The sequence below is a fragment of the Anas platyrhynchos genome, chromosome 10, assembly GCF_047663525.1.
Source record: "Anas platyrhynchos isolate ZD024472 breed Pekin duck chromosome 10, IASCAAS_PekinDuck_T2T, whole genome shotgun sequence".
In the NCBI taxonomy this organism is placed as follows: domain Eukaryota; kingdom Metazoa; phylum Chordata; class Aves; order Anseriformes; family Anatidae; genus Anas; species Anas platyrhynchos.
Genome location: NC_092596.1, coordinates 7,744,313 through 7,759,167, shown reverse-complemented (window position 1 = coordinate 7,759,167; position 14,855 = coordinate 7,744,313). Strand labels below are relative to the sequence as shown.

The 14,855-nt window shown below is 48.3% G+C and overlaps 1 protein-coding gene across 15 annotated transcripts in view; it reads left to right on the top strand.

The window, feature by feature from the left end:
• ARHGEF9 (Cdc42 guanine nucleotide exchange factor 9) overlaps window positions 1-14,855 on the top strand; it is a 171,567-nt gene that overhangs the window by 17,239 nt on the left and 139,473 nt on the right. For 14 of the 15 annotated variants that reach the window (XM_072042805.1, XM_072042807.1, XM_072042798.1 and 11 more), the window contains exons 3-4: window positions 5,131-5,269; window positions 7,755-7,876. In XM_072042805.1, the coding sequence (XP_071898906.1) occupies window positions 5,131-5,269; window positions 7,755-7,876 (261 nt within the window). Of the gene's footprint in view, window positions 1-4,621; window positions 4,928-5,130; window positions 5,270-7,754; window positions 7,877-14,855 lie in introns of those variants that run through there. The other variant, XM_072042808.1, reaches the window with a different exon arrangement.

Sequence of the window (14,855 nt, the reverse complement as noted above, 5' to 3'; positions counted from 1 at the left end):
CTCATTACCCTTACCCATGTTGGCTGGGACCAATGACTGCATTGTCCCCATTAACTTCAAGGATCATCTTCTCCATGATTTTACCAGGCACTGATGTGAGACTGATAGGCCTGTAATTGCTAGAGTCTTCTTTCTTGGTACAACATTTGCCCGCTTCCAGTCTACTGGGACCTCTCCAGATTCCCAAGATCATTGAAAAATAATTGAGAGAGGTCCCGTGATGATGTCAGCCAGCTCTATTAGCACCCTGGGAGGGATCCCATCCAGACCCATGGGCTTGTATGGATCTAGTCAGAGCAGCAAATCCTGCACACGTTCAGGGTCGGTTGGGAGTTTGTCATTCCCACCGTCATGGTCCTCCAGCTCAGGGTACCTGGGGTCCCGAAGCCCAACATCAACATTGAAGATGGAGGCGAAGAAGGCATTAAAAGTCTGCTTTGCCTATGTCCTTGTCTGTGAGGTGACCTTCCCCATCAAGTAGCAGACCTTTGTTTTCTTTGGTCCTCCTTTTTCTGTTCACGTATTTTAAAAAACCCTTTTTATTGTCTCCCACAGACCTGGCCAGCTTCAACTCTAATTGGGCTTTGGCCGCATGAATTTTCTCCCTACAAATGTGAACAGTGTCCATGTATTCCTTCCATGTTGCCTGACCCTGCTTCCAGCAGCCGTATACTTTCTTTTTCTGCCTAAGCTCCAGCAGAAGATCCCTGGTCAGCCGGGCTAGCCTTCTGCTCTGCCTGCTTGACTTTGGAAATGTTGAAATTGCCTGATCCTGTGCTTTTAGGAGGCAGTGACTTCCCTGTGGGATGGGTCTGGACAGCACATTGGGCCCTCTGTCCCTTTTCAGAAGGGAGTTCCCCATGACAGTAACCCTTCTGTCTTTCTTGACAGACGATGTAGCAATGCGGGGGGTCGGTTGCCTTGCCTTAGGCACCCCTTCCAACTGGGACGGGCTTTTGTCTACATCATTGTTTTGACTGTCACTTTCTAGAGCCTCATGCCTGTTATATGAGGGTAGATGGGAAGGTGAGGTGGGCAGGGAGAGGGCTCTCCTACCACCCCTAGCAGAAACCTGCTTCCGTTCTTCCCTTTGGCCTAGGTCCCCTCCTATTGCCTGGCGGGATGGGGGAACTTTTGTCTTCTGTGTAGCAGGAGACACTTGTGCTGTGGCAGGCTCGTGAGTCTGTCTCAGGGCGGGCAGAGTATGCCTCCACCAGTCGATTTCTCTCTCTGACTCCCTGATGCTCCTCAGCCTATTCACCTCCTCCCAAAGCTCCACCACCAGGCCAAGAAAGTCTTCAAGCACCCACAGCACACCTCCCAACTCCGACAGGAGACTCGGGCACACCCTGCAGCCCAAGATCTGGATGGCCGTGTGTTTCCCTGAGCCCTCCAGCTGGGTAGCCATGTCGGTGACTGTGGCTGGAGAGGCTGCAGGAGATGCAGAGGCCATGGCCTTCTGCCTGGTGGATACCATGGTCAGGCTCTTCACAAGCAGGCCCTGGCGACTCTCTCGGCTGCCTTGAGTGGCCTTGATGCTGGAAAAAAAGCCCTGCCCGCCTCTATCCCCTGCTCTGCTGCAGAATGTGTCTGCCCCAGAGCTGATCGCCTCAGCGAGAGGCCTCAAGTCCCTTCAAGAAGCCTGTCCTTGGGCAGGGTTTGTGGGGGATTTGATACCTGCTTTGCGAATGGTACGAGGAACAGTTGCAAAATAGGCACCTGGCTTTTTCGTAAGACATCCATTTAGGATTTGTAGGAACTCAGGTTCCTCTGAAACATGGTTTTGGCTCATTGCCAGTAGAGAGGTTCCCCTTGGCCACCTCGGGGGCGCGCACGGGCACCGAGCACCGCAGAGCAGCTCCCTTCCTTTCCCCTCTTGCAGTGAAGGTGCAGGAGGCTTTTCTCTACAGTCTTGCTCTGCCCTCTGCTGTCTATTTGTGAAATACGGCTTTCTCTTTTTAAGGAAGAAAACGCTTTATCTTTATCCCTAGGATTGTGATTTTTACCCGCAGGAGGTGTACAGTCTGCATCTGACTGCTGGCTGTTGTGTCCCCGTGGAGAAATGTCCCTGTTTGGTTCTGAGGTGCCATTTTCTGGGGGAATTAATGGTTGCTGGAAGAGTGCAAATGAGCTAACCCATCGGGATGCTGTGAAGGTGCTCCCCGCTGTGGAACATGCTGATGCCAAGCAGCCCATACTGGTGGCCTGTGAGCAGGGCTTTTTGGGGGTTTTGTGATTTCTGGGCAAGAAGCATTGCCATACATGAGGAAATGTGAAACTCGACCGGTGTGGTGAGTCTAACTGGAGGCAGAGGGTTCCTGGTTGTGCACACGCTAGAAGATGTGTTGGCAGTTTTGCCTTACTGATTGCTGAGGCACTGGGGGCAAACCCGGAGGTCTCGGATCCTCCCACAGCTTTGGTTTGCTTTCAAGCAGTTGCCACAAATGTCTTTTTGCAAGAGGAAGATGGAGCAACTTGCTTTTTCTGTGTTTGATGGGACACTGCAAGTTCTGTGCAGCAACTTCCCGTCGTGACCTGTATCTGGAGGTGGTCTGTCTCTCTGCCACAGAACATTTTGGGAGCTGCTGCAGAAGTGTGCCTGATGAGGTGACTTGTCTTCTCCCTCCCTGCTCTGTCAAGTGACACTAACCAGGAAAACGTGTATTTCTGAGGGGTATCTTCAGAGCTCTCCTTGTCTCCTGGTTATCGCCAGTAAGCTGCTGTCTCAGCCTACTGCTGCTAGCTGTGCTTATGAAAGAAACACAAATTAAGAAATAGTGCTTTACTTTCTAAATCCTCCTGCTGCCAAAGGAGCACTATACCCAAATCTGTAGCAAGGCATGATTTAGTTGCAGAATGCAGATTCTGTGTATTTATGGCCTTTAATACGGTTATGTCTGACAGTCATCTTATTTTTAGAAGAGACAAAAACTCTGAGCTGTTCAGATTTTCCTGTTTGTAATAGCCACGAGGTGCTAGCAAAATCTTGAATTACAGCCTCTATTTAGTGCTATCTGTGGTGGGGTAGGGTGTTGTGGTGGTTTGTTTTTTATTTTTGGAAACATTTTTAGCAGTGTCAGGGAAAGGCAGGTCGAGTCTGCAAAGCCGATGGGATTTTCATGTATATAGAACCAGACGCTGAACACGTGAATAACTGCAATTTCCACGTTTTCTTAAAATACTTCTCGGGTCTTACCTTCCTCTAGCTCCCAGCCTTGCAGGCTATCTCCTGCCACCCTTGGTACCATCACAGTGCTGATATGAACAGGGACTCGTGGACATTGCTGGCCTCTGTGCCAAAGTGACTGGGTGCAGAACTTCCCCGTGTGGGAGGTTTGCTTTGGCTTTCTCCTCCTCCCCCTGTTACCCAGTCAAGAGAAGCGTCCTGGAGCACTGGACATGGTGCAGAGAACGGGAAACGTCCCTGAGAGGAACGCAAAGGGCTGGCTGCCTTGGTGTGGCTGAAGCACGGCCCAAAGCTTATGGTGCGTGGTGGATTTGGTAGGGAGCAAGGCCAGGCCAGCTTCAGGCCGTCAGCTGCATCTCCCCAGCCACGAGGGAAGCCACCACGAGAAGACGTAGGGTGGGTAGGAAGTATCTGAAAATTAGCTGTGCTTGTAAGGAGGCTCGATTTTACAGATACTGGGTCGCACGAAGGTCAGTGCGTTTGTATTCGGCCTCTGTTAGCAGCTGAGCGATGCCAGGCTCAGCTTTTGAAGGAGGACAGCCTGCAGGTCTGAGCTGCTCTTTCGCAGTTACATATTCCACCAAAGTAATTAAAATCCACGTATACGAAGAGTCCTTTCTCCCTCCAGAAGGCTCCCTCTGCCCTGCCAATGACTCCAACAGCACAGCAATAACAGCTCTGGTTATTCACCTCCTGTCCTCTTCGTAGGCCATCTGCAGGCTTCTGCTTATGGAGGTGGGAGAAGACCTTAGATGACCTTTGGCAGTGCCTGGAAGGGAGAGTTTTGTTAAGGTTTTGGGGAATTAAGAAAGTGACATCCTGTTACTAATTTAATTCGCTCTTACAGATGTAATTCACAATAGATCTTATTGTCAGCAGGACTCCTGAGTTTTGCAGGAATTGTTCTTGATGGGTATCAGGATGGGTAACTTTATTTGAAAAATTTTAACTTTTATTTCTGTAGTAGGACAGGCAGATCCCATTACTGTTCTGCTGGACAGGCACGCAGATGAGCAGATTGTTCTCCTAAAGCTCACATTGCAAATTCATTGCTCTACTCATATGTGCTTTAAGTGGTGGAGGCGTTTCTGCAAAGCTCTCTCTCTCGTCCCGTTTTCCACTTCTTATTGCTGAGCATGGCCATACGTGGAGGTCAATGGTAGGTGATGGGGCACGGTTAGCTGTCATCTGGCAAAAAAACCCTGATGGGAAGAGTCTCTTGCTGCTCTAGGCCATCAAAGGGTGCCTCTCATAGCTCAGTTCAGGAATGCCAATTGAAGCAGCTCTCCAGCTGTCGAGTCCCCACCCTCCTATGGATGCACTAACGGGCCTGAATGACCCTGAGCAGCCTCACCTGGGGCCTCCACCCCACACACCCATGGCCTCAGGAGCCCATTTAAGTCCAGCCCTGGGTGCTTAGTCCTTCATTGAGCCCTGTAGCACGTGTGCTGGTCTCTAGCTCAGCCACAGTTGTGTCGTAGCCGTCCACAGACTGTGCTGGGCTCGATGCCCACCTGGGGCCTGACTTCCTAGCTCAACCTTGGAGCTGTCTCACTGGGGCTGATCTGCAAGCTGCCTACCTGCTTTGACACCACAAATGCACCTGATGATCTGGAGGCTGTCTGGCCCTGGTCACCCTCTGATGCCAATGTCTTCATCATGTGTTACTCTCAGAAGTGCCTTGGGGACTCAATGCCACTGGAAATTATTGGGATTTGAGCACCGTGAGCTGTGTTTAAGGTAGGGAGAATTCGGGCAGCCCAGCACGGCAGCCAGCAGGACTTAATCTTTCAGTAAAAAAAACATGACAAGGGTACAGACCGCAGTGAGGAAAGTCTAAGGTGTGTGTCACTGTCTTGAAAAAAAATATGTATTATTAAATGTGTGCTTAATTCCGAGTTTAACACATTGGTAAAATTCTTCTCTGACCCTTTTCTTGCCAGATGGTGTCTTCTACTTCTCAACTGTCCGTGCAAATGCCTTCCAACAATGTCACTATGGAGAGATCTTCCTCCAGTTCCCTAATCCTGAACATCATCAGGGAGATGGAGGAGGCAGAGAGGATGTGTGGCAAACCACGCTGTGAGTAGCTTTGCAGTGCTTTTCCTCCTGACTTTGTCTGTTTATCCCATGCATCCTGCAGAGTCAGCCAAGGCTACAATGGGTTGAAAAAACTCACAAATGTGGCTTGTATCCACTCCTGTTAAAACCGTAAAGCCTGGTGAGAAGGCTCTGATAGCCACGTGGTGTAGAGTTTCTTTTCTTTTTCCTTGTATTTTTAATGTCTTTGAACACACTGCCTATAACCTGGTTATGAGAAGATGAGCAGTTAGGTGCATAAAGTGTAAAAGCTGTTCACAAACTTCTGTGCAAGTTTTAATTTGGTACTTTCCTCTTAGCTTTCTGTCCTGTTACCAGGTTCTGTTGTGAGTGCTCGCCATTTGGAGGTGGCGAGTGGTGATGGATGCTGAGGTTGCAACTCAGGTGTAATGTTTATTTTAAACAGCAAGAAATGATTTTTTTTTTCCTTCTGGGTACTCTTCCTGATCAGGTAGAGAATCTCGTGAGCCAAAGACTGAGATGAGCTCTCCTCTGCAGCACTTGATTAATGTAATTATAATTTGTCCTGCTCAAAACAACACTACAGAAAGCATGACAGTGTATTTGCTGGAAGCGTCTTGTTTTGGCAGGTAAACAGGCAGATAGCTGAATGGGTGACAAGATTTTGTGAACCTCTAGTTAAAAAGCCTGATAATTACAGTAAGAAAATTATTTCTTGAAGGGATACTGCTAACACTAAGAATCCTGTGCTTTAGCAATGGGCATGTACGGGAGCGCTGCCAGACTGTGCTGGCATGGCTTGGGAGCACCCAGGGGATCCAAGCAGTTAATGGATGGCGGCAGCACATCAGGGTGAAGGAGAGCTGGAAGGGAAAAGGCAAAGCGGCGCCTCTTTAATTGATGGCTCTTCTGTAGGGGCGCAGGCATCTTCAGCGTGCAGGGAGCAGCACAAGCATCTCTCCAAATGTGATCGTTACGGTGCTTGCACGTTGCTCCCGAGTGCTACTACGTCGGCGCCTTTCTTCTGGAGCCTGCCCGCAGCCTCTTGCTGTAACCGGCACTTGCACTGCAGCTTGATTTCCTGCGAGTCTAGAAAGTGAAACGCATGCTGCTAAAAATAACAGCAGGGTGCCTACGTCAGCATCGCATTTAGGAAATAGGTCTCAGCGCCATCTCTCTCCCAGCAACGCTGGAAGAAAATCAGGATTGCTGCCCACCCAGCCATGTCAGGGCTGAGGCAGGGTCCCAGCTCTGCTCTGCTCTGTGCTGCTGTCCTGGGCCGATTGGAGTCCCCACCGATGTGATTTGGGAGCAGGGAGCTTGCAATAAGCATTCAGGGAGCATATGCTTTGGCCATGTGAGGTAAAGGTGACCCAAATTGCAGGAGCAGAGGTTCTGGGCTGTGCAGCACCACTTCCCCAAAGCCTGGCACCTTTTTTACCCTTTGCTGTCTGGTTTCAAAGCCCTCGGGACTGACAGAGTCTGGAACTCGTGCTGAGGTGAGAGGTGCATCCAGGGGATGGGAACACCCGTGGCAGCATATATGCACGTACATCTACCCCGTGCACTGCCCCGACCCCGTGTGCCTGCTGGCAGGAGCTGGTGCTGGCAGCTGCCGTGGGGGCTCCAGCTCCTTCCTCCCAGCCTCTGTCACCCCAGCTTTGGGGAGGGAAGGGTTTGAGGTCTAACCTTGCCAGATGTGGGAGGGAAAACCCAGTCTTGCACAGGATGACAGCTTTACCCCCAAAAAGAGAAGGATAGGATGGGGAGCTGAAAATCTGGGATGATTAGAAAAGTAGAGCTGACTTTTGAAAGGTGAATTGGCAGCCTCCCTCCACCATTTGCCTCTTCTGTACAAGCTGTTTTGTGCTTGGGTGTGTACCATCTGTAAGGCCAAGCTGGGATTTGGTGTAAATGGTATAAATTGCTTAAGGCTAGATCAGGATTGCATCTGTAAAGGATTGGCCTGAAATATTTAGGATGAGAAGCAGGCATTGCTTTGAAAAACAGCTTTTATGGACTGTTGTATTGTTGTTTTCTGCATGGATTCAAGAAGCTGTATCTTTTTCAAGATATTGCATCATGTGGACCATGAGGGTTGTAAAGCTGGGATTTCTGCAGAGGTACTGTTAGCAGTTATGACCCAAAGAACGATTTCATTTCTAATATCAGTGCATGAAGATGAGGCTCTTGTGCTGCCGGGAGAGCATTCTGGCTTCACACCCAGCCTGTCTGACCCCACCTGCTTACACCACCTCTTAATTTGGCTCTCAGCTCTTAGTTTGTGCCTGCATTTTTGTAGTATCCAAGCTGCACTATTTTTCTTGTATCCCAAGAGCACTGAATAAAGCACCTAAATATACTCTCTGCTCTCTTTTTCTAAAGAAGAGGTTGAATGAGTCTCTTGCAAACAATTTTGTTTCTTTCATTTAAAAGAACAGCCTCCGCCCCCAGCCTGAGCTAAAGCACACCATTTATCTTTTGTCATTTTTTTTTCCCCCTGTAGATTTGAAACGGAGAATTGCTGAGAATGATCTGCCTTCAAAGACTGTGGAGGTGTACAAGAACAGTAACAGTAGACGTCGATGGACCTTATTCAGGCATGGAACTGTGAAGCTGAAGTATTCGGTAAGGTGTTCGGTGAACTGTGCCTCTGCCTGCTTCAGGGATGTTATATACCCACTGCATCTTTAACCTTGGAAACTAACAACCTGCTTTACTTACAGCTTCCTGAATCTGCGGCTCCTTTAGCCACTGCTGAGCTTTTTTTTTTCTTTCTATTAGAGTTGTATTATAGCAATATTAATATTTATTATATGCATATATAATATTTATAGAATATTTATTATAGCAATACAAGAATAAGTGCATTAACCTTTCCCACCAGCCTAGCTTCCCTCCAATATATATCAGAGGCTTGATAGTCTGATGGAGGCACTGGGCCTCCCATTTCTTTGGCTGAATGTTTCTTGCAGGTAGAGGGAACTGTGATGTTTCAAAACTGCTTACAGGTTTGCTCTGTGGTCTTGACGATATATTTTCCCCCCTTTTTTGCCACATGTCCTTTGGATTTGTTACTGCTCCCAGCACCGTCTCTGTGACAGATTGACTTGACTGATTCTTTTCAAAGTGTTTTGCAAATACAGGCACAATCCAGTTCCAGTTTGTTCTTTTTTTTTTTTTGTTAATGTTGCTGCTGGCTGAGGAAGTAAAAGCTGTTGTGGGCCTGGGGATGTCCATGTCTTTCTCTGGAAGCTGAAAAAATTTAGGAAAAAATAGCTAAAAGTTATCAAACAAATGTTTAAAACAAAAGTTTTACGTCCTTCCTTGTTTCTGTGTGGGGTTTTTTATTGGTGCCATGCTGAATGTTTGACGTGTGGAGGCCTTGGTTATTCCATGGGAATTGATATCACCTGGTGCCATTGGGATTGGTATCACTTGTGTCTGACTTCACTGGTTCCGAACATATAAAACTCTGGATAGTGCAAACCAACAGAATTGCTGTCTGGCATCTAGTGTGATGCACGGGAAGTTCTCTAGGGAATAGGGCCGAAAAGGTTTCACCTTTGTTGTTCCTCTAGGCAGTGAGACCGAATTCTCTGGCCTGCTTGTGTTGGGTGTTTCATGGCTTCCAGGGATTGGAATACCTCTGGTATTTCAGTCCTTTGTGGCTTTCTGGAATGCCACCTTACATCACCTCTCCTGATTTTAGTGGGCTGGGACACAAGGTAGAGGGCAACAGACAAGGAGTTCCTTCCTTCCTTTTCTCTCACTTCTGTTTGGGTCCTACCCTGTTTCTGAAACACAACTGCTTCTTTCAACTTGAAAATGTTATTCTGGTTATAGGGCTGTTGAACATCTAAGCTCCTGGAAGGTAAAATGATCCAAATCTAGTAGGGCTATTTGTCCTCTGGGGCAGAATAAAGAAGGGCAACAATAATATTCCTGTGGAGTTGCTGTTACAGCAATAAATTGCCCTGCCAGCCCTATCTTGGAATATCATCAGGTGTGTTACAAACATTTCTGTGTTCAGGATCCAGTGCTAACTAGTGCATGGGTATGTTTGGTCTACCTTAAAAGCATCTAACACTTTCTTAATCTGTTAAGAGGAGCCGTATGTTTTGCAGCCTTTGTAGTCATCCTTCAGGACCTGCTCAGAAACCAATGTGCTATTCTGCTTTGTCACAATATTGCTACCACCAGACATATTTCTGACAGAGAATTGAGCCTGACATTAGAGCATCCTTTCAAATGCAGCTGAGAATTAAAACTCCAACACTCCAAAAACACTGCTGAAGTTTGGGAAGGGGTAGCTATGAAACTTGACCTCTCTGGTGGTGATGCCTAGGGAGGATGTGGAGCTGGAAAGGGAAAGGAGCTTCTCATGAGCACAAAGACCTGCGTGTGATGTTTGGCTCAGACACAGGTGTGCTGAAGACCCCATGCATCGCCGGGACAGAGAATTGGTTTTGGGATGGGATGAGTTCAGGGACGTGTTTGGTGCTGCCATTAGGCAGCTTGTTGCTCAGCCTGAATTACAGTGGACAGGCAGGTATGCGACCTGTGCTGGGGTTTATTAATCAGAGTTACCGTGTTAAGCACTGCTGGAGTAGGATGTATAAACGTGGTTACAATAGCAGTGCTGGAAAATTCATCCTTCGCCTCTGCCCCACGTTGAGGGAAGATGCATGGGTCTGTAAATCAGCACTTTGCCAGAAAGAAATTTCTTCTTTGCCAAGATTTATGAACTTGAGATAAGATTTGTGAGCTTGGGTATCTCTTACTGGGTGCATTCATTGACAGCTGAAGACCAGTCAGGTGGCAGAGCTAGTACAGAAAGATTTATACTTCCAAACCAGAGGCCAGGCTTCTGGAGAAACTGCTCCATTTCCATTTTGGTTGGGAAAGTGTGAGGTGGAGACAGCAAGAGGGGACTGCCAAAGCATTAGGCTTGTCTTAGGGGCATCAGTTCCATCTTGGTCCTTGGAGAGGTGCGGGTGGGTGTGCAAAAAGAGCAATGGTATCACTACATGTCATGCAAAATGCAAAGTTGTTGTTGAGCAGCTGCCTTGTGAACCCCAGGAGGCTGCTTATTCCTTGCTCTGCGTAAAGCCCAGGTTTTGGTTTAAAAAAAAAAATAAATGTATAAATATATTTTCATTTCTCTTCTAATTTCAAGCAGCAGGGGGAACAAAAAAAAAATAAATGAGGTCAAACCGAGTCTTTTAAAAGCTTTTGGTATTTGTTAAGTAAGCTTTTTTGCTTTATATGCAAATCATTTTGGTTTGGTGCTCTGGTTGCTTGGAGCCTTTGCTTTGCTGGGAGCACTTTGACACAATCAAGACCAACTTGCGTGGGACCTCGAGGTGCCCAAGAAATCCGCAGGCTTTGCTGCAGCAGGAAACAGAAATGCCAAAAAGTACTCCCCAAAGGCTCTCCTAGCTCTGACTGGGCCCTTAGCATCTATCACACCTTGGTGATTAGCAAAGCCGATGGCAAACATTCATGTTCTCTGCTGCTTTTCCCCTTTGTGTCTTGTGAGCTCTTGTACAAGGGACTGAAGCCCGAATTTATGTGCTGGAGGAAGCCAGGGTGCGATTACTTCAAATGGAAACTTTGCATCAGAGGCAGCTTCTTTGACATCCCCTGTGCTAACGAGAGGCTGTGCCTGTCCTGTCCTTAGTGCTCTCCCCAAATCATCAGCTGTTTTTAGAGGCTGCCTTTGCAGTGATGGTGGATGTGTGAGCCACATGCACCAGTCCTTAGCTGCCCAAAGCTAATTCCCCGCAGGCACGTTTGTGAGGAATGGGAAGTCCAAGCAATGTGCAGCCTGCAAGAGGTCGGAGCGAAGGGAAGGTTGGTTTGGGTTCTCGTGCTCACCCTGTGCTGCAATGAGCAGGGAATGCTGCTTGGTATTCTGCTCCAGCTCTTCTGCTTTCTATTTTTATCTCCTGGCATAATGCTGAGTGAGCAATTTGCTCGGTGGGGTTATTATTATTATTTTTTTTCTCTCTTTGAAATGTGTCCTGCACCATGTTTCTCTTGGCTCGCTACTTTGGGGAGGAAGGGGTTGTGGAAGGGATCACAGACTGCTGCATTCTGCTACGTGAGCTGGATGTAATCGTAGTCATTTCTCAGCCCTTCTGTCCACATGAATAGGCTGATGGAAAAGCACAGTCCCGTGGCTTTCCGGGTGCTAATTAGTTGAAATATCAGCGCGTTGATGATGAGAGGTTTATATGCACATAAGGAGGGCTGCCAGGAAAATGAGCCTCTTTTAATTTCCCTTCCTTCATTTTAAACATTCAGTACTTCTGCTGCCAGGGTGTGCCTGATCTGTGTGTTTTCTGGGGTTTGTTTTATATCACGATAAACCTATTCTACTGCTGTACTTAACGGTGCTCTGAAATCTTTGGTTTTTACGTTACTTTCCTCCGGACCAAGCTGGCAGGTCCCGGTGCCCCTGTCCCGGAGCCTTGTGACTCGCTAATGCTGGCGAATGCTTCCCGTGTGTCTGCATGAAGCACGCCCAGCAAGGAGCTCTGCATTAGTGGGATTTGCAGCAGTGGGCAGCCTTTTAAGCACCTGAGGTCTGCTGCATCTAATCCGATTTAGTGTTTGAACTGCTCAGAGCCCAGGGAGCATTGAAGGCATGTGGATAGTCTCCGGTGAACTCTAGGTCATCCCTAAACCCGTTTGCGCCCACTTTGTGTGGATGCTCCGTGCTTTGGACTTGCTTTCTGGTGGCTGTGATGGAATATTAGTGCAAAACACTCTTTAAGGTTCCTGCTACCAGAAGTGAGCAGTTCTTATAAACGTACCATGCTCTGGTTATTTTGTCTTGCTTAGAAGAAACGTGCTTGTTCAGAGCTGTGTTTCTGTACAGAGCAGCGCTGGGGGAACCACGAGCCTTGCTTCCTTCGGTGTTACCCCAACAGCACCATAGCCCAGGTGTTTCCCCACCACACCTGGGGACAGACAGGGCTTGGGTGACGAATCCTTACAGGAAGGAGAAGCTTGAAAAGCAGAAACACTGAGCTTTGGGTCGTGGGTTTCTGTTCTAGGTAGCACAAGAGAGAGACTTGAAGTTCCAGGCTTAGAAGAGGTCTCTCAGCTGGTCAGAGGTTACACGTAAGCCTGTTCAGAAGAATCTCATCTTCCAGTTTGTGATAGTCTTTAGAGTGCAAATGAACCTCGGGGAGTTTTCTGTGCCACTGCAGGTGGTAGGTGCTGCATCCTACGTGGTTTTAAATGTGTGTAGAACAGTGACTGTACGTAATCGCCTCTTCTATAGTTCAAATTAAGCTCTCTACCCTCATCTTAAATATCAGCCTGGAATTGATCCTTTTCTCCATTGCTCGGTAGTTCCACCTTGATTGCTCTGCTTCAACTCGTTACTCAGCTCTGTCACCGTCTTTCACTCTGGGATATGGTTTATACAAAAGAAGCTTTAAAGTAAACTCAATTAGTGTTGCATTGCTAAAACCTTAATGACATTTCGCTTGGCAGCTCAGTGTGGTTTGCCCTTCCCCAGTGCGCTATGTTCTCAATAAACCAAAGTCCGTGGTAGGTGTAGCATGAAAAATCTCTGAGTAAATATTGGAACAAATGCTTCTGTGGTGCTTCCTAAGCTCTGGCTGCATTTGTGACTCAAGGCCACTGCAGTGTCACCAGTATGTAGCTGAAAAGGAGCTAAATTTGGGAGGGTGAAAGGCAAAAGCACAGTCATAGCTTCAGAGTCTCTCCTGTAGCTACAGAGATGTGATTCTGCGATGTGCCATCACCCACGCAAAGTGCTGCTGAGGCCCCTGGTCACTGGGTAGGGGAGTACATCCAGTGAAATGCTTCCATAAAAACCCCGACACAGCACGCCTGGACACAGCCTTGTGGTGCTTTGACTGACACGGGAAGGTCGGGGGCTTTGTGAGGAGGGTGCAGGTGCTTTGCCTGGATTTTGCTCTGCGTTTTTAAGTCACGAAGCCGAAGCAGATTTTGGTGATATGTTGCCGCCACCCAGTACCAGTGGTAGGAGTTAAAGGTCTGGTTCTATCCCTGGCTTTGTCCTAGTGGTTTTAGACCTGAATTGAACCAACTCAGGGTATAAAATTAACAGGATGAGAAGCTGCACAGGGAACTTGGATATTGTAGCACTGAAACCACGTGGTTTGCATGGTTTGCAACGAGCTCCTCGATGAATGAGGGGAAGCTTCACCTCTTCATGGACTGTACAGAATATAGAGAATAATTCCCCTAATAAATATCTTCCAATTTCTTATATGTAGGGAAATATATTATCCTGTTGTCCAAAAATGTTGAGAGATCAGTCTTATCTGAACAAGAACAGACATTTCGTGCTGGCTCCACCTGGTTTGATGGGGTCAGTGGTTGCGCTCCTACGCGGCTGGAGAAAGGCTGGAAGCGTAGCTGGTCGCACTGTGGCTGCTACCAGGATTGTGCACTTTGCCATCACAACACCACCAGGAATTGCTGCAAAGCCAGAGAAGACCTGAAATCCTGCACAGCTGGAGTGGGATGCCTGAGAAGCAGGTTGCTCCAGGAGAGATGAGTCAGTACTGACTGATTGCCCTTTCCTCTTCTTCTCACGCCAAAATGTACACATCTGAAAGCAGAAATGCCTTCACCCCTGTTCTTTGTGTGAGGGGAACTCCTCCGTTCTCAGTCTCTTGACATGCTTCCAAATTTTTCGCTGTCTTTTGGCACCTAAGTGGGCTGCAGTCACGTAGTGGCCTCGACTGGCCCTAGAAAAAAGGGAAAAGGCGAGAAAAAGGTAAATGGAAGCTTTTCCAGGATTTTGCTACAGCAGTGAAGCACTCAGGTCTCTTGGTGATGCTGTCTGTGTTCTTGGAGTCCCAGGGCAATGCTGACAAGAAGCTGAGTGCTGGGATTGCCTTTGTCTTGGTGGTGTTGGCTCCAGATGTGCAGGCGAGTGGCCCACTGCTGGCTCGAGCAACTTCGGGAGGCTTCTGCTGCAGCAGGACAGAGCCGGGCTCTGCACTGTGAGGTTTTCGGCTCCACAGCACCTCTGTGAAATGGTTAAGAAGCGAATGCAGTCTTTTCCAAACGTGTAGGGTGTTTTTTGTCTCTGTCAGAACAGTGTGCTGCCAGGTGTTTTCCCCGTAATTGCACCGCGTGGTGCTTGCTGAGCGATTCCCCGTGGAAATCCAGCACAGCACAGTTGGCCGGCCGCTATCAGCGAGGCTCCCAGGATGTGGGGTTTCGGAGCAGGGTAAGAAGGAGGCTCCCCGGCTCCTCCCGGTCCTGGCAGCTCGGTGATTTGCGGTGAGAAATCCCCTCCTCGGGATGGGGAGGGAGAGCTCTTCCCCTCTGCTCTCCGCGTCCTCCCCTTGCTGCGGCGGGGTGCTGGAGGGGCTCGAGCTGCGTGTTGCTCGTTCGATTAGCCCGGGCAGGTTAGGAAGATGTTCAGTCCCACCTGTACAGCGTCCTGCAGGGATGAAGTTGTTACAGAGATGGATTTTGTCTGCTGCTGAAGAACCAGTGGCTGGATCTGTTGGCACACCTGGCTCATTTCCCTGCGTTCTTTATTAGGGCCACGTTTTTCTCTCGTAAGATATCTTACTTTCATTTT